At 36.3% G+C, this 24,859-nt stretch overlaps 1 protein-coding gene across 2 annotated transcripts in view; it reads right to left on the bottom strand.

The window, feature by feature from the left end:
- The window catches only part of KAT6A (lysine acetyltransferase 6A), a 45,695-nt gene that overhangs the window by 11,074 nt on the left and 9,762 nt on the right, over positions 1-24,859 (bottom strand). For both annotated transcript variants that reach the window (XM_085299525.1, XM_085299524.1), the window contains 12 exons: positions 14,427-14,535; positions 13,901-14,016; positions 13,569-13,650; positions 12,911-13,046; positions 11,131-11,444; positions 9,821-9,939; positions 7,068-7,183; positions 5,533-5,674; positions 4,916-5,077; positions 3,917-4,010; positions 1,944-2,175; positions 536-746 (listed from right to left, as the gene is read on the bottom strand). In XM_085299525.1, coding sequence (XP_085155651.1) covers positions 536-746; positions 1,944-2,175; positions 3,917-4,010; positions 4,916-5,077; positions 5,533-5,674; positions 7,068-7,183; positions 9,821-9,939; positions 11,131-11,444; positions 12,911-13,046; positions 13,569-13,650; positions 13,901-14,016; positions 14,427-14,535 — 1,833 coding nt within the window. The remainder of the gene's footprint in view (positions 1-535; positions 747-1,943; positions 2,176-3,916; positions 4,011-4,915; positions 5,078-5,532; positions 5,675-7,067; positions 7,184-9,820; positions 9,940-11,130; positions 11,445-12,910; positions 13,047-13,568; positions 13,651-13,900; positions 14,017-14,426; positions 14,536-24,859) is intronic.

Consider the following 24,859-nt stretch of genomic DNA (forward strand, 5'->3'; position numbering starts at 1 on the left):
GCCTGTATTTCAGGAATTTTCACTGCTCTGTGTACAGTGATTAAGCATCAAAGCTATTACTGGCTCAGTGAAAACACATAGCAAAAAGTTTTTGATGGAAAAATGTTAAGCATTTAGTTGACTGATCTTTACTTATGCTACTTGTCACTTACGGAACAACTGTGTGCTTTCAAACCTAATCCCATTTCAAAAATTTGATGAGAGTCAAAGGCTGCTTGAGTGCAGAGGTTCTTTGTTTTTGTTTTGTTTGTTTGCTTTTTTGTTTCTTACACTGAAAAAATGCATTAGAGAGAGAAGATTCCTTAAGATAGACAGACATGAACCTTCCTCCAGATACTGCTTCACTGATTTTCCTATTTTTAGTTTCTCATCTGAAACTATAAAGATGCATATACTAATCATGACTGCAACGCATTTTATGATCATACAACATGCCCAAGCTTCTCATTCAAAACTTTGTTAGCATCATCTGTGAAAGCACAAGAGCACTGAACATAAACTACACGTCACATAAGATTAATAGATTCACTCTTACACTGGCCTCTGGATCTTTTTCTTTCTGCTGTTGTTGCTCCTCATTTTCCCCATCCTCCATCTCCTCTTCCTCATCCTCGGAGACAACTGAGTTGGAAACTATAACAGGTGTCCAACGCAGACATTCTGCGTCCACATCTATGGGTCGGACATTAGTTCTAAGCTTTGCCATATGTTCCTGGATGAGCTTCTCCCGACGAATGATCACAAATCTAAACAGCAATAACACATTGATCAACAGTAGGCTATATGCTATACATGTTACCATGTACAATAGATATAAAACAAAATATGACAGAAACAAAAATCTCTTTACTCTCAAGCAGTGCTATGTGAAAAACTTCAGAGTGGACAGAAAGACTAGGATAGCTCATTAAGGTTCTACAATCTGCAGTATCTTCAGACTGACAGATAAGGCATCTTAAAACTGAGAAAATTCTTCTTTACATTTTTATGGCTTATGGTGAAGCCATTATCCTTATATGGGTAACATTCCGCTGCAGACTATGGGTTTTGTTATATGTTAAATGGACAGAGGGTTTGTCACCTGGGAAACAGACAATCTAAAGTGAAAGATGCCAAATGCCAGTTACATGAGACATGCAGAGTTCGAAGGATAGTAAAAGAAATGCCTTAAAAAAATTACCTTCCCACTATCCCGTATGTTTTATTCAGATGGCTAGGATTAATATCGCTGATTATTTTTGTAATGTAAAGTAGAATGCATATTGTAAAACAAGAACATAAAACACTTCTCAAAATTTTGAAATTTCCAAATCACTTTCAAGTAGTAACAAAACACAGCGAAATACAATCCCACTCCCCAAAACTGCTACTGTCTGAACCAAGAACAACAATTCTGAATATCTCACTTGACTGGTACATGCAGCTACCCAAGCAAAATATCTCTATCCTATATCCACACACCTCATTTCTCCCAGTGATCTGTCCCACTGTAAGATTTCCATGTTAACTCCAACAGTTAATGGCATCTTTGACATACAAAAAAGGAGGAGGAAAAAACTGGCCACTCAGCCACTGGTAAAAAAGGATGAGGAGGGCAACAACTTCTCCTAGAGATCCTACTGTTCCATTTTGAGATGGCAGACTGATTATGCAGGTGGACCCTGAAAAAACATGGCCAAAAGACTGGCTTGCTTTCTCTCACAGCTGGAAATGACTCAGAAGTTCCATAATCTCAGAGTTTCACAGCTAGTAAGCTGGTGTAACTTTGGCATTGAACAGTTCTTGACTCTCATAAGCATCACGCATCTCAACAGCCAATATTTGGACACATAAGTGTTAAACAAAAATCAAGCCTATAGATGTGATTTGCCTCCAAATACCATTCAACTTTACTGAAATCCTTCTGAAGCTATCTGGAAACACAACAGGACTACTGTACTCACTGATCACTACGGAAGTCAAGCATTCGCAGGTGGTGCAGAGTGGAAGTGATATCTTGAGGACAGATTCCAGTCAATTTACTCAACTTCTTGATGCTTAATTGCTTATCACGTTGATGATAAAGGCACTCCAATATTACACTTTTCCAATAAGCCATATATGAGAGTCGCCCCAGATCTGACAGTGGCTTCTCTGGTGATCCTGCTTGACCCTCACGCTTTGAAAGTAGGTAGCCTAAAGAAATGCAACAAAAAAATTTCACAAAGCTGCCACATACAGCTACTATTTCCTGTCACTGCACTTCTACAAAGACGTTTTTCCAGAAGGTAGCTGAACGCTACTTAAAAGATACTACAGTTCTGAAGGATACACTGCATGATCAAGCCAACTTTTTTCAGTTCAGATACCTGTTATTAAGGTATTTGAGAGATACACAGTAATAGAGTAAGATTTCTAAACTACACTGCCTTTGATCATGGGCAATGCCACGAGATGGCAGCAGTTGCCTATCTTGAAACTGTAATGACACAAAAGCACATTAATCCTGCTTCACAAGCACTGAACAAGAAGTACAGAAACAGTATAGGGTCTTCTGAATATCTTTGAATTTTCAACTCTGCCAATGAAGTCATTAAGTCATTTAAAAGAAACCTGACCTTTTGACAGTGAGGGTTATTTTGGCTTTAGAAAGAGATAAAAGATTTGAAGGTAAGTAAGTTTGAGAAGTTGCTAACAGCATATCACAGAATCATAAAATGGTTGAGGTGGAAGGGACCATTAGAGATCATCAAGGCCCACCCCCCTGCTTAAGCAGGATCACCTAGACCAGATTGCCCAGGACCCTGTAATAACTTAATAATAACTTGTAATGACAAGCAATGACTTGTGACTTCTGACAATTATTTTATATATGTGAAATAAATTAATTTGGCATAAAATTCAATTGCAATAGTAATTTTGAAGATGGTAGAGGGAAAACACTTATTTTAACCATGTAAAACTAAAATGGCAAAATATGCCATTATTGAAAATTCTCTACTATAAAACTTATGGCCAGACTGGACAGTATCAAGCTCTAACTACAGAGCTTTAAATGATCTGAGAATGTCATACACTACACAGCTCCAATAAAAGAGAGGTTTTATCATCCCCAGTATGACACCCCACTCCCCCCAAAAAGAAAGGAAAAAAAAAAAAAAGATGAAAAATTCACAAGTACGTCTTCCCATTGCTGGTTTGAAAGAGCCAAAATTTGTTCCTTTTTCAAGAAATACCACTGACTTCCTTTGTTACGCCAGTGTTTTAAGGAAAACAGCTTATCTACAGAGGGAAATTTACCAGCAAAAGTATTCTCGTGTAATTATACCAGCAGGATTTTTCCTCTGGATGTTAAGCCCAAGATTAGCATGTCCTCTGAGAGGGATCAGTAAARGAGTATTATAGTTACGGTGGTAAGTTTTCCAGTGAACTTACTGAAATCCATGTATGAATTTCAGAACCATTTGAGTATTTCAGAGCCTAAATATMGCTGTTCTTATTACTCTCGAAGGCTAAATCAAATTCTAATTATGATGACTTGTTTGCTTAAGACATTCATTCACTTAATCTAGCTGCTGAAATTTTGGGATTCTGTTGTTTTAGAGTCGATTTCTTGTAATAAGAACTACATGCAGAAGGCAAGCTTTTGGTAAAAACACTACACTGCCATATGCCTATATTTCTAACTATATTTCTAATTTCTATCACAAGACACTTGCACAAGAAACATGAAAATTAGAAGGAAAGTGATCAACTTGCCTTCAGAATTTTAGTCTTCTACCAAAAAACAGTAAGTTATAAGTTCACATGATTTTGTGAGCTTTCACATCCTTTGTCCTGAGATATTTTTACTTTTAAAAATATCCTTTTCCATAGTTAACCTTTTCTTTAACATATGAAAAGACAAAGACAAAAAAGAGAAGAAAGAGATTCTTACTGAAATCAATTAGGAATCTGCCATAGCCCTTACGCTGGTATTGTGGAAGAATCATTATACAGGAAACATTGTACTTCTGTTGGCAGTGTTTCTCCTGTTGGGGAAAAAAAAAAAAAAAAAAAAAAAAAAAAGCAAATTTTAAAAACAAAAGACCAGTGAGAAATAGTAGAAAGTTTCTCTGTGCAAGGCTATAATTACTTTTACGGTAGAAACTGAGAATGAAAGCCAAAGTCAAAACTCCTTACTGACAGCAACGAATGTGAGCAAAGGAAAGACTTCAGTAGAAAAGACAGAACAATATCAAATCTGTTACCATCATTAAAACCAGTAGTTCAAGAAAAGAAAACAAATGAGACTGACAGTAACTTCTTGGATGCACTACAGTRAAGAACATGGGCTACACTACAGTATTATGGTGAATCTTTAAGTATTTCAAATTTATAACTGTAACAAAGAAAAATCTTTCAATGTTTAGAACAGCAGTTCTGAGAAAATAAAAAGCTTACATTAAAGCTATTCAAAAAAGGCAAACAATTACACAGTTACAGATAAGACACTTAAAAATTGGTTCATCTGAAATATTTTCCCCATTGTGAAAAGAGGAAGGAACAAGGGAGGTGCGAACTTCAATTCTGGAAAACAAGTTTATTTACCAAAGGGAAAATGAGATGGAACTACACTGTAACAATGTTTATCTCAAAAGCAGTACTATCCATCATCACCATGGGAATAGGAACTCATTTAAAGACTTTTCCCTTTGAGCTACTAGTTGCAGTACAAGTTCCTTAGAGAGTAAATGCTATTCAACATTACGAGGAAACTTGGTTTTTATTAGTTGGTGCAGGTTTTCTAATGCAATTTAGGTAAACTCTCTGCGTAACAGAGTTACCTGTCATACTATATAAAATGCTAGTCAAAAATCACAGCAATTAAAACACTTTGAAGCAACATTTTTCACATAGTAGATGCCACCCCCAGTCTGAAGTACTTAATACTTGCCTTGGAGAAGTAGCCGACAAGGTGACAGCCCTTGACATCATTCTGCGTCAGCACGTAGAAAAGAAATGGTTCCACATCATAGTAGAGGGTCTTATGATCCAGGAAGAGTTTGGCTAACAAGCACAAATTCTGGCAGTAAATAGTGCTGACATTGCCATCAACCTTATTGAAATGAAGAAAAAAATACATCATTCCATTTGCTGTCACACAAGAACCCGCCTTATATGGGCATCCAGGTAGGTTTGAAGCATCTAGCATGACTTCCATGTCAAAGGTAGCATCTCAAAGGATTCCAACTAAAGGATTCCAACTTTCACAACATAAGGGCTGGGGCCTAGTCACTATTACTTTCATTAGCTTAAAGAAGAAATTAAAACTCATTTTCCTAAAATTAAGAAGCATTTGTACAAAACAAGCCTTTTTATATGTTTAACGAATGAATAATCTATATGAGATCAGTAGCCAGTGCTTGCTGGTAGTTCTTCATTCTTAGCAACTGAATGTTTCAAGAAAGGAGACTTTTAGGACTATGTAACACTCATCTCACTACTGGGTGTTAAAAGACCCTATTTTAGAGGAGGGGAAAAAAAAGTGAGTAGCTTAATTTCCTAACTTACCTCAAAGACTGAAATATTGTTTTTTCTGTAAATTTCATTGGCGGGGGGATGAAACCAGCCACATTTTTTCATATGTTGCTGGAGAATAGTTCTGCTTTTCATATACTTTAGACAGAATTCACAAAGGTACAGCTTGGGTAGCCTATAAGCAGAGGTAAAGAAAAAATAAAGACTCAATATTTTTTGTATAAACTTCTCAGTCCTGCAGATACAGAACTTGATGAAAACAAAGTTAGTAATATAGAACTTAAATGTGTGCTAATCAGGCTAAAAAATAAACTCTAACATACTTAAAACCACAACATTTATTTACTCTATAAAAAAATAGAGCTTTAAATATAAATATATTTAATGTTCTGCATAATTACCTTTACACTATAAAGTTAGATTAGAAGAAATATATGCATTAACTAAAATCTTGGAGAAATAACAAAAAATAACAGTTTTGCACTAGTAAAGATAAGGTGGATCAGGTAGATAAATGATTGCTATTTTCTACCTCCCAACCCCCATAACAGAGAGTATGCATGTACCCATGGACAATGGGTCACAACCCCCACCTCCTTTTTTTCTTTTTTTTTTCCTTCTTTTTTCTGTTTAAATACAGAACTATTATATCCAAATTCTTCATGTCAGTGTAGTACATAAGTGTCCCAATATTTTGTGATTTAACTCCATTTACRTACTCTGGCTTGAGAATCAATGCCTTTTTCATTGACCTTCAATGCCTTTAACAGAGCTAAAATAATTCCTGACAACAGATCATTTGCCCACATTACTGATAAAAGGAATTTTATTTCATTTTGTCTCTCCAGCTATGATCCTTCTAAAGTTGGCAGTTATTTACAGTTCAGACAGTTTGCAAAGCTCTTAAGCAAGAGAACATCAAAAGAACTAAATGAGTATCTCAGCACAATCTTTCAGATGCTGAAAAATGCAATATTAAACACTTAAGGTTCAGTTGCGCTAGAGTACAATAACTGAAATATAATTCATACAGCATAAAAATGATACATCAAATTCATTCTTGCTAAGTTTCGACTTACTGTTCTTCTTTCAAAGCTTAAGATAGTATACAGCCATTTCAAGCTCTAACAGATCATTTTATATAAAGTTAACATCTTATGACATCTTATGCCTGAACAATTTCAATATTTTGTATCATGATGGTACCACGTATAAAGAGCCAAAGTCAGATACTATAATCACTTACATGCTCAATGACAGCACAATACCATATCATTAGCTCAGGCTGCTCTTTCCTCTAAGAGTACAATACGTGAATTCGTTGGGAATCTCCCAAACTGTATTAATACTCACAGCATATATAGGTTGTTACAGAGCTTATTAATTTCTTGGCTAAGCCTAAAAAGACCTCAAGACATCTATAACTACCATGAAGATTATCTGAATGATGTATAAATTGCTTCTGTCCTACATTCAGATAGAACATTTTTACAATTTCTGCACCTGCTGAAGTACAGCTCTCCCATGAATACTGAAGTAGAACACAGAAGAAGAATCTTCAATCATACCTTGAATATTCCTGTGGATATGGGGAGGAGTACCAAGTCTGGATTTCATACTTGCCAAATTCAATGACAGAAGGGCAGCGGACTTGTGGATCAGGAGGCCCAGTCACCCCTACTTTCTGTGCAAAAAAAAAAAAAAAAAAAAAAAAAAAAAAAAAAAAAAAAAAGTTGTTATGAACTTCCAAGTTAGAGACTTCTAGTTGTAATTTCTGAAATAAATGAAAGTGTTTTTATCTACATAGTCCATCTTCATCTACCTGAACCTATGAAGAAATTAGGAAGATGCACACATTGCTTTCTGACACTAAAACCAACACCAGTCACGCTTCAAGCAAACATTTGATTCACAAAAGGAAGAACTAAACATTTTCATATACTTCCATATACTTTGGTGCTTCCACTACCTTTCACACTCTTACATGCAGTACTATTAAAGACAAATTACCGCACAGCAGAATTTGATACARTCTTTCAATACAATTGCTATTTCATTCTCTTATTTTAATATCCAATAATAGAAACAGGTAAACTGCCCCTGAGGTTAGGATATAGAACATTAATCCAATCACTGTCTTCCCAGAAAGTAAATTGTATGTACTACAATGAATGTAATACCTACCAAAACAATTTTTAGTGTACAGCTACTTGCTTATCCTCAAGAGATTAGAAGGAAAAAAAATCAAATAATTAAAAACAATTAAGAAAAATAAAAAATATATTTTAAAATACTTCATACAACCTTTTTCTGACTCTCCAGTAACTATATCAGGGGAACTAAGAAAAAGGGAACTAAATACTTGGTGCTTCAGAAACAAATGCTTGTCAGTCCAGGAAAATATTATCTCAGAAGACTGTCATTCACATAGTTAAAAATCCAAATATTCCCAGTGCCTTTGCATTATCATATGACCAACCTGAACTGCAAAGCTCTTAATAAATGAGACAGCTTTTCAAGTAAGAGATCAGATACTAATGTGAAAAATATCAATGAAATAGCTATAAGCAAATTGATGCTAGAATGAAACTGTATTCAGGACAATAAGTTAGGGTTTGAAAGGCTAATATTCAAAATTACCACTTTTCTAAGTTTCCTAAGTGGGACTGGTCTAGGCAATATACAGCTCAGAACGTAAGCCACGTACATGTACATTTTAAGGAACTTTATCTAGACACAAAAAGGACAGTAATCTCCTATTGTAATACTTAATCCAAGAGCTCCAAATGGAGCCAGAGTGATTCATATTTCCTTCTTTTCTTACTCAGAGGATAAGCAGAATATTTCAGCAGTCAGCCAAAAAAAGGTCTTAGGAGTTAGACCTTATTACCTGCCTCAGATCCAAAGTCCAACTACTTTAAAATTATCTGCAGATAATCGATAGATTCCTTAGGTAGATAACTCCAAACTACTTCCTAATCATTTAATTAGCACTCTTTGCATTTCCAGTCTCTTGGGTAATGCAGTTAGCTCAGTGCCATGCACACACCTTTCCTCTATCAGCTCCATCACAGCCCTACTTAATCCTTTTCCCACCAAAACCAACATCATGCCACTTTCATCCTGAGTATTTAGTCTATACCATGTATTTTCTCCATATAAGGCAAAACAAACAAAAATCACCTCTCTAAAACTTGCTCTTTGTCTGAGCAGGTACTTAGAGAATATTTTCTCCATTTCTGGGTGTGTTTTTTGTTTGTTTGTTTCTGTTTTTGTTTTTTTTAGTATTGGTAAAGTTGGAAGGGCCCTCTGGAGATCATCTAGTCTAACCCTCAAGCAAGTGGCCCGTACAGGGATCAAACCCACGACCTTGGCATTATTAGCACCATGCTGTAACCAACTGAGCTAAACCTAACCCCAGTTTTGGGGGCTTACAGTATTTCCGTAGACCTAATACAGACCTAACCTTCAGCTGTTTTTCCTAAACCATAGTTATGCTCAGAAATCCTAGTGTCAAGTGCAATTAACTCAGTAATGCACATGCTGAGTTTTTTTGAATTAGCCCTATGACAAGGTCAGAAATAAGTCATATTATACAGCACTGTTATATTTTCACCTGAATAAAAGTTAACTACACTGCACCTTAATCTGTTTTATCACACACGCAGTGTAGTTCAGTCTTTTCACAATTCTTCATTCCTTAATTCTTTTGGTTACAGAGACTATATTTAGTGAATGGAATGAAACCAACTCATGACAGTATCATAGGTATTATAAACAAAAGTAAAATCACTGAAGAAGGTTAAAAGGACAGTTACACTTGAGAGAAGTCCAACTCATTAAAGTTACCACATAGATTCAAGTAATCTACCTGGCTTCAGGAGGAGTAAGTCATAAAACCATTAAAGTTATTGAGAGGTACAAAATAATACAAGGTACAGGTGGCAATATATACTAACATATTCTAATTAGCTAGAGACCCTACATGATCCATGCTGTTAGCAAATAACGCTCATATTTTATTGCTTTAACAGTCCACATGTATTACCAGCTACTGAACAGCACTGACATAACTCAAGGCTTTCTAGATGCTCACCCTAACTTCTCATACTCTTATGCGCACTTTTATATTAGGCTTCATTTCTTGTAAGGTCAGTTCCTCACTACTCTCAACCAGCAGAAACAAAGTGCATTAGCTTTGTTGACCATGTGCATTAGTCTTTGATGGACTGACTCTCTTAAGAGTCTTTTTTTTCCTTGCTATTTTTATTTCTTTGTCAAGTTTGGTACTTACTACCAGACACTGAAATTTTGATTTTACCTGCAATGCTTGCTCCTGAATATCTCTAAACAACTCCATATCTTTTTCAGTTAAGATATCCTGGCTCCCAAAAAAACGCTCCTCGTTTTCCTGTTTTCCATCCCAGCCATCCTGATTGTCTGTAAGTAAGAGAAAATTGTCTTCATTTACCATTTACAAAGGAGTACATTTTTTTTTAGTATAGCAGCAAATAACTTTAGCTGTATTTAGTCACTTTGGCAGACTTTTGATGGGCAAGTTTCTGTGTGCATTTGGGATCTAAAGGCAGAAGCAGATCTGCACTTGTGATCATGTCAAAAGTAATGTCAGGTATTTAACCGAGTCCCACAATTTCAACATTCATAGTATCATGATGGCATTTATAACAACGAGATGAGTTCGGAGAAATGGCTTACCATTGTGCCTGTTTCTCATAAACAAGGATTCCAACTACCTAAAGGCTACATATTGCACAGCCAAAGCCAAGACAGTTATGTTCTCACCCAAGAAATGGCCCTCCCATTTAATAAATAAATAAATAAATAAATAAAGACACTTCACCTCACCTCCAAACCATTAAGATGTATTATAATTCTTCTAGCATCAGTCAGGCTAATACATATAACTATTCTAAAGCTATAATCCTTGTACATTATTGTAAAATATTACCCATTGCTTGCTAAGGTACGGTTAAAACTATGAGACTAATCAATAAGACTGTAAAGATCTTAATGTAAAGGTTGTATCAAGTTGCAGTCACCCATTAATGTCTTAAGCTAGAAAAGAAAATAAAAGAAAACAACCCCCCAACACCCTGTGTTTAAAAGAGAAGTTTTACGCAGGGAAGTGAGGAACACTGTTTGAAGTCTGCTTCTCTACAGTTGAGAAAATTAAGAATCTTTTGCACATGAGCACAAACCATAAATTGGAGTTTTTAAGATGAATTTTAGCTATTTATTTCCCATTTCCATGTTATTGTTCTTATTTTCATTAACCACTGCATATTACTCCCTAAATTACTTTTTCAATGTGACATTTTTTTGCACATTTCTTAGATTATCTGTCGGTCCCTCATTATTAAAGGGCATTTTACCAACAGTAATCATTTAGTTCTCTTCATGTCTAGATGTATATATAGAGAAAAAGGTCTGCAGAATGACTTCCATTTTCAAACTCGTATTCTACCATGATGCATGAATGATCACTGCATTTGAGTGTTACTTCCAGCTCCAAATTCCTATCCTCTACATTCCAGTCACTTCATCATCTTAGTCTTTGAACATTTTCTTGGAGTAGAGGATACTTACATTGGCAAGGTGAAAAATCTTTACCTGTGGGCCATTCTGAAGTGCTAGATTTCCTGGTACCCTTTTTCCTGATCCTATATTGCTGAGAATAGTCCACCACTTCCCCTCGAGCTTTTCGTCCATCAGGGGAGGGAGTGAAGAATTTAGTAAGGCCATCTATAAGCCCTTTGGTTTTCTTATTAAACTTCAAGGTGGTGCTGCCATCTCTGCAGAAGTCCAAGACATCTGTCTGCTCCAGGTATCCTCCTTCTGATGATGCTGACTGGCTGGACAGAGTGATCTTTCGCTTCCGACCCCGACCAGGGCCAGTTCGAACTTTGCTGAAGGGGCCTTTTGATCTAAAGAATCAGAAGGGTAAAGATACAGTCAGAAGATCTGGTGAAAGGGTTTCTTTTAAGCTGCAAAGTGGGCTAGCACATTTCTTACCTATTTGTTAATCGCTGAGAAGCTAAACGTGAATAATTTAATAATAAAGGAATAGTCAAGAATCTGCATATCCTACAGGAGCAAGGATTTTAAACTCCTCGGCAGAAGTACTGCACTATTTTGCATGCAGAATATGCACATTTGCTAAGAATCTAAGAATCCATACTGCTCTTGATCATGTTAACAGAAACAGTGCTGATCTCCAACCAGTCATCTTTTAGGCTAGAAATTTTAAAACTCCATTGAGATAACTGAGTAGCTAACACTTTTCAAAGGAATTACCCTAGACTGTCCGCTGTTTCAGGAGGACTGACAGATTTTGGCTATATTCTTTGCAACTAAACAGGATAGAAATGGCTGCTCTTTCCTAAAAAAAAWAATTTTAGCATCTGTACATAACCCTACAGGTATACTTTGCTAGCAAATTGGTGAAATAAATGCAAAAAACAGTGAAATGGTGAAATAAAAAGAAAAATCAGCATTAGCAGATAGGTAGCTTTCATTTTACTACTTGGAATTAAATGGATGATTCCTCTAAATCATAGTATCACAGAACACTGAAAATTAAAATATTTAAGAGATGTTCCCTCTACTTTTTCAGGTATTAAACCTCTTAAGATTTTTTGTAGAATATTCTTTGATGGTGTTCCTTAGAAGCAAGTGTTGGCTCAACAGTCTTTTTAAGCTGGCTTGAAGCTCAAACCAGCTTCTTGAGTCATGTTCTTTGGCCATTTCCTCCCCTGCACGGTCAACAGTGCTGCATCACAGCAAGCACTGCACAGCAAACATAACTCAAGAAATAGCTGACTGAGAAGTAATCCAAACAATTTCCCCCAACCAAACTCTAATTGCCCCGCAAAAACCGTGATAAAGTCACAGAATCTGTCCCATGTAGAGTGCTATGCAAGTGCAAAAAACGTGGCTGGAAGCAGGGAATGGGCAAGTATTTTTTGGCAGCAGTATCAGATTAAATGTGACAAACTACAGCCTCATCAGCTTTATTTTAGATTACTTAGACTCTGTAAGCATCAATAATAGGTCTTGAGAAGTGCAAAACAAAAACAGCTATGCTGGGAGAAGTAGCCATTCAGCAGAACAGACTTGATGCAAACAGCAAAAAATTTATCTGATTGTTAAGGTATAGCCCAAAATTAAACAGTTATTTATTGCAAGCAGTATAAAATCTAGGAACAAAGAGGCACTGAGAAAGTGCTTTTATTTTTTTACTGTACTATCCAGAAATTACATTCTGTATTAAGGAATAACGTAAACCTCTTCACTGTAAAAGAAATTTTCTCACAGAGAACAGATAAGACACTTCAGAAACATCTGTCGTCCTACAAAAATGACAATTTATTCCTCTTTATAGGAGACTTACGTTGTGTTTTGGTTCTTTAACCTGTTTTTGGGACGTCCTATTGGGTTAGCATAGCGCCGTTTTATCTGTGCTGCCTTCTTGTGTAACAGTTTCCTTCCTTTCTTCCGTGGTCGACATATCTGACATATCCACATACCTATAAAGACAAAAATCCCCAACACTAGATGCAAATGGGATCTACATAGGATGAAAGGAAAATTATGGGCCTGACAGAATACAAACCTTCCAAAAAAAAAAAAAAAAGAAAGAAAAAAAAGAAAAAAAAAAGATAAAAACAGTCCCACAGGCCCCAAAATCAGACACACGAAAATTCACATACATGATCTAGCAATATAAATTGAAGTCTTACTCCCTCCCCAAGATGAACCTCCTACAACTATTCAGGAATTCACTTTAATTGGTATGTATCTCAAAGATTTTTTCCAAAACTATGCACAGATAGTAATGTACAGGAAACAAAAGGTGAGAATAGAAAATGGTGAGAATGGATATGCAGATTTGACCCTCCCCAGACTGACTTTATAGGTTCTAATACTGAAAAGCAATGATGTAAAGAGCGAGTTAAATGTAGGTAAGAGAAAAGATAAGGAAGCACTTTCTACTCACCGATCTCCTCCAACATCATCCTTAATTACCATTTTCATCAAAAAGTCCTCACCTTTTGGCATCCTGGTAAGAGGGGGGTCACAGCACTCCATGTGAAAGCCACGGTCACATGAGTCACAAAATAGCATGTTATCCTGTGGAAGAGAGATAAAGTTAATCTTGCTTTAGATCTGCATCAAGCCCTCCATTAATTTGTCACTATCTCAGAGAAYGTGCGCATAGTTCTTAATTAGATACATCATCATATTTCACGGGTCTTAGAAAGACTAGCAGACAAACAGAAGCTGCAAATATTTGATTCCATGATGACTTAATTTTGTATTTTAGCAGAACATCCACAAGACTAACATTCTATTCCTGCAGTCCACAGCTTACTCTACTCACAGCATTTTTGCCCTGATCTCGACAGGAACTGCATGTTTTACACTCGATGCACTGCCATCGTAAGGCTTTCACTCGAACTGTCAGCTCTGGAGAAAACTTCAAACAGGATGGATGACCTATTGAAACACGAGAAAAGCGATAATAATAAAACTATTTCAGTGCTGTTAACACTTACAGATGATGTGATGAGATAATTTGGGCAATTATGCATTTCCTACTCCTATTTTTACATGCCTGTCTATTCTTACCTAGTTATAACATGAAAACAATACCCTAAATACCGTGCAGCAGGCCCATGTACAAAAGCACACCAAGATGCTCTTTTTAATAACTGAAGTGAGAGACATAATAAAACTGGTCATCATCACYGCATTCTTAAAGCAAGCTTTAGGGGCCAAACGAATTATTTGCCTGTTAAGTTTAACTTAACTGCATTAATAGATACATGTTCCAGATACATATGGGTCAGAATTAGTCACTACACTAGACCTCTACTCAAATAGCTGTACTGCAAGCAGCCACCTACCACTGTTGCCACAGTCAGCACAAGAAATGAGCTCTTCAGGTTTCTTCTCCCGATTTTGTTCTTTTGTACCAAGGCAGAAACTGCAGATTGGAATTGGTTCTGCAACCGGCTGTGAGAGGGATGGGGGGTGGGGGAGAAATAAAGAGGTTAAAGAGAGTTTTTGAATTTCTATTCTACTGCCCATCTGCACAGGTAAGGAGGAAAAGTATACACAAAAATCTTATCAAAAATTATAAGAGTATGCTGTTTAGCACTMAACATCCGTACAGCAGAAGAAAAGGTTTGATCTCTATTAAAAAAAAAAAAGTTCAGGAGGCTTAAACACTACAAAATAACAAATAGGTATTAACTAATCAAGCATACTTTCAGCCTGGAATAAGTAGGAGGATTTTAAATCAAAGGACTGATGCTTTACATCAGCCTCCCCAAAGAAGTAATGACTGCAACAAACTGATTGGTTTTAAAACGGCGATTGAACAACTAACAAGAGAGAAAAAATAACCTGACTACATGTAATATTTGGTGCTGGATTTCATAATCTAGCACCTTTTCTCTAATCTAAGTCCACATTTTCCTAAAACAAGTCCGTAACTTACAGTTTTAGGAACAAAGATAAAAGGTAAATTTAATTTAGAAAATTATATCAAAAATATGCTACAATCATGTTTACAATACTGGAAATGTGAAAAAAGTTACATTATAGTACCTTTCAAACACATTCTTTGTATAGGTGTATTATGTTAAATTTCAAATTTCACCTACACATTTTGCAGAGCATATTACACAATTACATATGCACGTATTGCTAATTACTGAACATAAGCATATGACACAAGAATGTGTTGGAATCTTTATTCTGGCTAAGCCATTGCAACAGCTATTTCCAGAATATTTTACAGAAATCAGTTTGTTTTACATTGCAATAATACAGCTTGAAACAGTGCACAGATGCAGTATACTTACAGACTGAAATGTATTCTTCAAAACATCCACTAGATGGACGCAATCGGAACACACACCTTAGAAATTTCTTAGTATACTATTTCAAATTAAGCTACACAACATGGAATGATACCCAGGAACGAAAGCCTAAAATTCCTCATCCTGAATACGTGTTTATCTTAGCCTTTGGGTAAATCCCAGAAGATATTTAAGTGTAACATAATAAGAAATCACCTAAAGCCTATCAAACTACATCGGCAGCAGCATGTTTGTATGTTGAGCTTTGAGGGATTCCACTTTGTTCGTTCTGGGAAAGAGAAAACACCACAACTGTAGATAACAATGCCAAGCACACAAACCATTTATCTCCTGGTGAGAGGAGAAAACTAGCACTTTCCTTTTCGTGGAAAGCCAGGAGGATCTCCCCAGCCACAGTCACCATAGCAACGTGGGCCAAATCAGCTACATAGGGATTCTGCACCCCCTTTAACACCGGAAGAACAGACTGACTGTATACAAAGCCTTTTCTTCTGTCCACGACTAGACTCCAGATGCCACACAGCCAGCTGTYTGTACTCAGTATAAGGATTATTGGGGTAAAATCATGTATTGAGGATCTGTCAGTGTTTTAATTTCTTTGGAATCAAAATTTCAGGAATTAACTTTTACCCTTCTATATTCTCAGAAGCATTCTTATTCCCTTGTCTTCTTACCTGCAATCTCTTCCTGAGGAGTACTTACTTGCCTCAGCACAAACTATTATCAATTAATATTGATCTTTCCCGTAAGAACAACATCTGGGTTCTTGGGGGGTTTTTTGTTGTTGTTGTTTTGTTTTGTTTTTTTGCTATATTATCTGTATCTCAATACTACACAGTGGACCAGTATCATTATTCCTATTTACAAATAAGAAAATGCTCAGAAAAAGCTCCTCGAGTAATGTCACCAAGCAGACCAGCAACAGGACTGAAGAATGCATTGATCCCTGTTTAAGCATCTACATGTCCTCTCTGAAAGAAACGCAATGATTTTATTGATTCACAACAAAGATGTAGTATAATGGTTTATGTACCCTCAAAACAACTTCAGCATGTTCACTCATCCTTTATATTTAGTTATATATTAGTCCAGTCATTTAAAATTAAAAAAGAAAAAACCCACAAATCTCATTAGATTCTTTTAAATAAAGCACATTGTAACTTCCACAAAATTACAACAGCAGTTTTGCCAGAAATCATCTCTTAATGTCATTTAACATCTCAGAATTGTCTCTTTTCCTCTCATCACAGCAAAGTTCATTTCAGTCCAAAGTGATGATGATTTTTCATACAGGATGTCGACTGCATCGTAACCATCTTTCAGAGAGAAAGTAAAGAGAAACATTTATCTTTTCTAATAGCAAACCTTTAAAGTGACAGAACATTATACAGCAACAGTTTCCCTGCATAAACAGCTAAACTTTACTTTCTGACATAAACAGTTTGCTGATTTCTAACTCAGGGTTAAGAGTCAACGTGATATTAAAAGCTGCACCATGAAATGCTAAGGTTTAAGTTCCGTATTACAAAACCAATGACGCAGAAGAAAGCTTAACAATGACAACTAAGTTACGACAAAATCTCTTATAGTAGGCTCTTGTTAGCTTTGAAATTACCAAATAAATGTAGAAATAATTACTACCAAAGTGTTCCCACACACACACAAAACACAACACTCATAACCTGAAAACCCAGAGTATCCTTGCTTTGAACACAGTAATGCTCTGTGATACCGTAACAGAACAAGCACAATTTTTATATACTTTTATATAAAAGGTGTAGTAATACTACTACTTTCAGAACCAAATTCTACATCAAACCTCAATGTAAATTGCTTTCATATTTCAAGAAAATATTTCTGGTTCTAGTTCAAAGGACTGTCAAATGATAATTTAACTCACACACTTCCCGTAAGTTGAAGGTACTTACTCTGCCTATCACACTTCATTGAAACAAAGTAGTAGTAAGCACTTAGACATGCTGTCAACATACAGTCGCAATTAAACAACCAACAGAATTCCTCCCACAAACAGGTGATCACAGTAGCACCTGGAGACTACTTATTCATGGAGAAGAGCAGTACCCCAAAGCATAAGATAATGAATCCAGACCAAACATACTGGATGATTCTGGCGATCATACAGTAAGACATGATATTTTTAATGATCCTTTACGGATTACATCAAGGATGCATTTGGTCAAACATCTGCAAGTGCAGCGAAATGGACATGTCATGGTTACACCTGATTAACCTTAGTGAACTGCAGTATAACTGCAGAAACGACACTCAAACTTTAGGCACCACTTAGAAGACAGACTACACTAGCACCACTCTGCAATTATGTTTTTCAATTTTTTTTGAAAAATGAATGAGAATGAGAAGTGAATGCGTTTCTTTCATCTGAAAGAAACACAAGCTGAAGCCCCCAATGAAGACAGTTATGTAGTTTGAACAACTGACTACCTTGAAAAAGCATGAAAATACAAAAGCGAATTTCTTCAATAGCCAGGCTCTGGTCAACATCAGAGCAGACACCATGGAATATGGCAAATCAGATTAAAAAAAAAAGCGCACGAGAGAGAGAGACAAAAGAAATGCATGATTTTTGGCAGCAGAATTAGGTGTACATGAAAGATAGCTTAAGAAATAACAAATTATTATTGAGTAGCAAGCAAGAAATATAAAGAGAACATAACACCCTGTAAGAATGGGTTGAGAGAAATAAATRGGAAAAGGTTTCTTGCAGGGAGCAGACGATAAAATGGTAAATAATGGTGCAAAAAAAGGGAAGAAATATTCCCATCTATTTCTGTTTTATCTATTTAAATATCACAGGATATACAACAAGATTATCAAAGAGAAATTATATTACCAAGACTACTACAAAGACTGTGTGTCTAGTTCTAATATTCACATAATAGCAGGATAGGGCAATAGAATTCAATGGAGGGGCAATAAAATTGTTCAAAAACAGGAGATACCTGGAAATGAATACATTCAGGGTATAGGAATGACTAAGAAAACAAATTGGACACTACACATAAGCAGTTATACATGGAAGAAACATTCAACAGTAAAAGAGTTACCTTTCTGATGATGGCAATAGCATATGAACCAATTTCTGGCAGTTAGACAGGCACAATCTTGGAATGAACTATTATTTTCTATATGCAAGGTCAGTTAATAAAGAGAAAAAGACAAAACAAGAGAAATCCACAGCCAACAGATCTATAGACATTAAGAAGCTCTTTTCAATGTGCAATGGGTAAAGAATCCTAAGCGCAGCACTTACTACAATAGATCATAGAATTATTACCAAAAACATAAGAAACATAGAAGCATTCAGTAAACATCTGTTCTTTGTTCTGGGAAAAAGCTACWGATGTAATCCTACCAAACGATGCCAATGAGATGCCTTCTCTGCAACCCTAAGTATTTATAGTCTGCCTAAGTTAGAGGTAATACACCAAAATCAGTAATGCCAATAGCTGACGTTACCAATTCGAACCTTCACAATGCTCTTTAAAGATCTGTTTCTGTAGACTTTCCTAAGAAATAACAACTTCAACAAGTGATAACTTAGAAGCATTAAATACGTCCTTTTTGTTGATACGTTCTTATCAACACTGAACCCTGAAGTCCTTTTTTGAAGAAAAGCCACTTTGCTGGCTAGCCCAGGTCATTTGACAAAGCAACGTTCTAGCCAAACCTGAACAGTAATACAACTTTTCATGTATCTTCTGTCTGTAGGAAGTTCACGAGCAATTTATTTAACCAGAGAGAAATTTAAAGAACCACAATACAGTTAACATTGTAAGTTAATTTTTCTCCTTTCTTCTAGTCAATGTCAGGGTATATTCTATTGATGTCCACAGTCCTTCAAATTTGGAAGCCCATCATGTAAATACAGTTTAGCTTTGGAAGAACAAGACGAAAGATTTTATCCTTCACAGCTTGACTGTTTCCTGTGTTTACCACTTCTGAAACTGTAAACAAATACTTAACCGCCTTCACAAAACAAACTAGTTCAAATTTGGAAAAATACAGAATAAGATACTAGTAGCATTCAAAATGTTTTAGAATAATTGATTAAATTATGATAACTTAAAGTGGAAAGATAAGGTTGCTCCCTATCCAAAGCTTCTGTGTGAGGCAGTGTTATGCTAAGGATGCAAAGATCTCACTGCTGGTGTGTTTGTTCAGCAAAGAACATCCTGGCAAGTGAAGAATGCAAGCACACAATGAAAGATCCGGGAAAACAAGACTGGAAGCAGCCAGTTCAGTTTCATACTGCAAATTTTTGGCAGACATTCAATTCCTCCTGCTGTTTTTCTCGCAACCACATCTATCTATGTAATGTCACCAGATCCAGAGAGGGAGAGAGTCAGAGCGAATGAGAATGACACTGTCTTACAGTCTGCCAGCCTCTCAGCACATGCTGTTACTATACAAAGGATGTCTAGAAATCCAACATGCTTTACAGATTCACAGACTGTGCCCACTCCTAAAAGCAACTACAAAAAAAAAAGGGGCCTAAAAAAAAGCAGAGAGAGGGACAAAAAAAAAAAAAAAAAAAAAAAAAAAGTATTTAAACGCTTCAGTTTCAGCCAATCTTTCTGCTTTGTAGCCTTCTTAATTCAGGAAGATTGAGACTGGAAACTTCAAAACTCACAGAAAAAGCCACTACAGCCAAGCCACTAGCCCACCCCATCAGCGCTCACTGTCAGTAAGCTGAATGCACTATCCTTCCTCTAAACATTTTAGCACTATCAGCAGCCCACCAGATACACAGCACCATCTTTGCTCCATCATTATATGTCTGCTTGTGGCAGTCACTGTGGCTGAGACCCAGTAAGCGCAGGATTAAAGCTAACGTAAAAGAAACAAACACAGGCCGATACCGACACTCTTCTCTTTCACTGTTTAAGATGCCCTCAACAGTAGAGCCCCAGAGAGGTAATCTGCAACTACTAATGTCTACAGAACTCTACTCACTACAGGGTATTATCTAGGAGCATGGACAGATGGTTCCTGAGAATTAATGTTGGGTTTTTAAAAAACAAAACCAAACTCCAAAAAAGCAAACCAACCAACCAAACAAAAAAATTCTCCAAGTGACAACCTATTGCTTCTCACTTCAAATATCTGATGCTACTGCAAAGATCTGCCTCAAATACTGAAGTAACTGGATAGAGTAGATGAACCAGAAAAACAAGAAGGGAAGTACAGCCTACACCAGATGAAGAAAATGATTTAAAACATGAGGTAACATGTTTCAATGAGCAGGGCATCAGAAAGTCTGGATTATACTCCATGCCTTTTATGCAGGAGGGTGGGGAAGGAAATTGCTTCGGCGCCTGTGCCTCAGTAAAACAGGACTAGTTGATGTTTATACTACCAAAGTAATTTTACAAAAGAATGTTTTCTGTTGTATATAGTGAAACTAGCATAATTTGCGAAGTACTATTCAGTAATATCAATTTGTGGCAGTGCTGTGTACAGCTTTTTTTGCATCTGGAGAGTCACCCACCTTTCTTATTCCAAGTATCATCAAATCCCAATTCTTTATGAACTCTGATAACAGTGTGGCAAAGGAACAATATGGATCAACTTAAGATTAAAAGAGAAATTTCTTAAAATACGGTTTGCGGTCAAGAAAACAATGTTAAGTGTATTTTATGAATCATATGAAAGACTTACAGTAATACGTGTATGTATTTTTCCAGTGTCAATGGATATTTTGTCTCCAATTCATTTGGCTGGGTCTCATTTGAGAGAATTAAGCGTATTTATATGGCAGAATACACAGTCTAAAATATGACTGCATTAAAATGAACCTAAGGGAAAAGATGAGAAAGAAGTATACAGTGGAARTGACAAGTATGAAATACATATTGTCTTCATAACAGAAATAAAATGACCTCGTAAGAGAGGTCATTAAAAAAAGAAAACTTTTTAAAATTTTAAAATAAAATACTTTCAAAATAAGTCTACTCTTGTTTGGAGAAAGACTACTGCAATGGAGACAGTCTGAAATGCTAACTACTTGGAATATGAAGGTTAATAGCTTAGATATTACTGCAACATATATGGGCTGAATTCTATGCAGCAATTATGACATTTTTAAATTCAGGGGGAAAATAACAACAATGTGCATACTAACTGATGCTGACATTCAAACAGAAAAAATTACCTCGGACGTGTTCATAAGAAATTTACAGAATCTCAATTTGAAATATTTAGACAGTTCATCATCAAACAAACTTCCCAGAGCTAACAACTCCTCTAATCACAGGACTAAAAGAATTCAAGATTTGTATGTCACAGTCAGAATTGCACGCCAAGATTTCCTGCCTGCAAATTATTGGGCAAGGGTGACATATGGAGGAAGACTCAAATTTCTTAATTTGCAACCAAAAGAAATCCACTTTATTTGACCCTCTGACTCAGGAACATGGCAGTTCAGGTTACTGAGGTTTTCTTTATTCAAAGCTATATCATTTAAATTCCGTCTCCCACATATTGCCCCAGTTTTCTAATTTTCATGAGAATAAGGAATGTTATCTTATGAACAACAGATGACCACATCACAATTTTAGATGAAACAATATTTCTAAAGTCAGACTTCCACAGCTGCAGAAGCAAAACACACCCTTCAAACCAACAAAAATGTCAAATTAAAAATTTAACTCCTCCCACTGGGAACAGTCTGCATTCCACGACACTTCTGTTTTTCACAGAAAATAAGCAACTTCAGTGTTAACTTTGACTTCCAAAAAGGTTTTATTTAGCAGAAAGTTTTGCAATCATCTAAGTAATTTTCATGTATGTAGTAAATTATTCCATCTTTAGGCATTGTACACTGCTTAACCTTAACATTATTTGTCCCCATGAAAGAAAGGAAAACACTTTGATTAGAATACAAACGCAAACTAACAAAAATATSTAACAATGCAGAGACTCACGTAAAAATGATAACAGAGAAGGCACGAAAAGGACTGTAAATGAGAATTCAGTGCAGGCTGAAAATATCTGATCCAGGGTCACTATCTGCAATTTACTCGGGATACCCAAACAAGCACAACTATGTGACCGAACTTTATGTATTAAGATCTACCTTGAACACTAGATTTAAAAGAAGAAAAAAAAAGAAGAAGAAAAAGAAAAACCACAACAATCCATACCCCTCTGCATACATCCCTTCACTATCAAAAATCAGTCACTCAACATCATGTAACACTCTTCACAGAAAGGTTTCACGAAGTCCCACGTTCCTGGACCACAGTCCTCATTAGTATGTCAAATAGCACAAAGGCTCCAACAGCAGCTCTTCTTCCCCCACCCCTGGGCCCTCTGCACAAGCACAGGGCACTCTTTACGTAGGCAGCCTGATGCAGACTGTAAAAGCAAGTCTGGCAAGAACCCAAATAGGCACAGATAAAACCTTTTCCACCAGAGATCTGCTGCTGAGAAACTGCCCACATGAAGGCACCCTGCATTTTCAAATCCATGTGAAATGTATGTGCTGAAGAAAAGTAGTCAGTCACTACAGCTTTACGGATAGATTTTTTTTAAAAAAGTATTCAGTATTAGCACAAAACAAAGGCATCTATTTTTTCTCCCCTTGAGATCATTACAACATTTTTTGCATGGACCTTACTGATTAGCAATTTCTGAAGCTTATTTATTGTCACATTGAACAGCAGTACTACTTCCTTTTCTTTCATATGGCCTTTCAAGAAATTCACAGTGGGTCCAGACAAACTCACGAGATCCAGCACTGCAATCAAGAGACTTTATTACTAAATTTTCAGGATTGAAACTTAAGGACTGAGGAGACACCTAATTCTTGAGGGAGGAAGGGGGTGGGCAGAGGACACTATATATTCTTAAAGAATTTTAACTTAAGTCAAACAGACGTATCTGCAAGCTACATAGGTCACAGATTTTTCTGGGCTTTTTTAAAAAAAGATTAGACTAGAGAGAATAACAGAAACTGAGAGAAAACAAGTAGAAAAGGTGATTTCCTTTATAATTCGAAACACCACTAGTTTTGACAAAATTCCCATTTTACTCATGAAAAAAATGGAGATGGAATGGTGATTCAATTTGTGGATACTGAGATTCAAAAGCAAAGATTCTGAAATAGGAAAAATTCTGTTATCATAGTTTTGTAATACTTATGCAGATATTTAGCTTTATAGCAAGATCCATAATTTGCTCTATCCAATTTTTAAGAATACAGTGAACTAATTGAGGCATTAACAATCAGAAGTGCTGGCAATTCATGGATCTTCATAGCAACATGCTGGGAAAAAATAATTATTTTTAAGTTGTAATTCATGATTAATATATGGGTCCACAGACTGATTAACTGGCCTACAAAAGTATCTCAAAGCAAGCAAATATGTTGCCAGTGGGATTCCGTTTCCTACGCAAGGGTCAATACCTATGGATGCACTTCTCTCATTTCCGATCTCACCACAGGTTCAGGTTTACCACAACAGCAACGGCAATTGAAAGAGAGATTCCTGAGTGATGAAACTAGCAATGAATTACAATTTCCTATCCAATGCATGAAGCAGTATCAGTATCTGTTCCAAGGAAAGGCGTTCACATAGCCAAAAAAACTTTTGAGAACAGAGAGGTTAAAGTCAGGCTTACACAACAAATAAGGTGCAGACCTGAAGAGATGGAATGAAGAGTACACGACTTATTACAGCTCATTAGGATAAATTTAGCTTGCAACCCTTTAAAGAGGCAAGTAGCAGTAACACGTATCTACCTGCATACTCCAGAGAGGACAGTGGTCAAAGGAATTGGCAATGTCACACAGAGGATTTCTTTCCCAGATTTTCTGTTGATTGCATATTTAGCAGTTATTTTAAGAACATGGAATCTCTTGAATAAAAAAGACATTACTTCATTTAATACTAATGCCTTTTTAACTATTTTTTTTCTACCACAATGACTTACAATAAAGTGTAATAGCAGAAAAGGAGGACACTGCACCAAGCACAAACTTGCTGGGAAACTAGGAGAAGGCCAGGGAGAGAATTATATACCATCATTCTCTCTACTGTTTTTCCTTCCTGTTACATAACAAAGCTAACACTGGAACCAGGCTGTTATTTATTTAACAATATTCTCCATCATCCACCCTCCTGGTCTGACCTTACTTTAAAGCTCTGCAATAAATAAGATTCCTTTATTAACCACACTTCAGAGATGTGTCATTCCATATATGCCAACAATCTCCAGCACAGAAAGCACTAACAGCAGGGATCCAGCCAACACATTGGACCAGTTTCATTTCATTGAAGCCTAGCATCCTATATTCAGTTTCTGCTGAAGCTGTGTCAGAGCATGCTGTCACAAACACTTCCTCCCCAGTAGTATCCAGCCATTGACATAGCTACTCTATCACAGTAGCATCTGATGTCTTTCGATAA

The sequence above is a fragment of the Rhea americana genome, unplaced genomic scaffold (assembly GCF_003343005.1).
Source record: "Rhea americana isolate MKP2758 unplaced genomic scaffold, rheAme1 scaffold_15, whole genome shotgun sequence".
NCBI lineage: Eukaryota > Metazoa > Chordata > Aves > Rheiformes > Rheidae > Rhea > Rhea americana.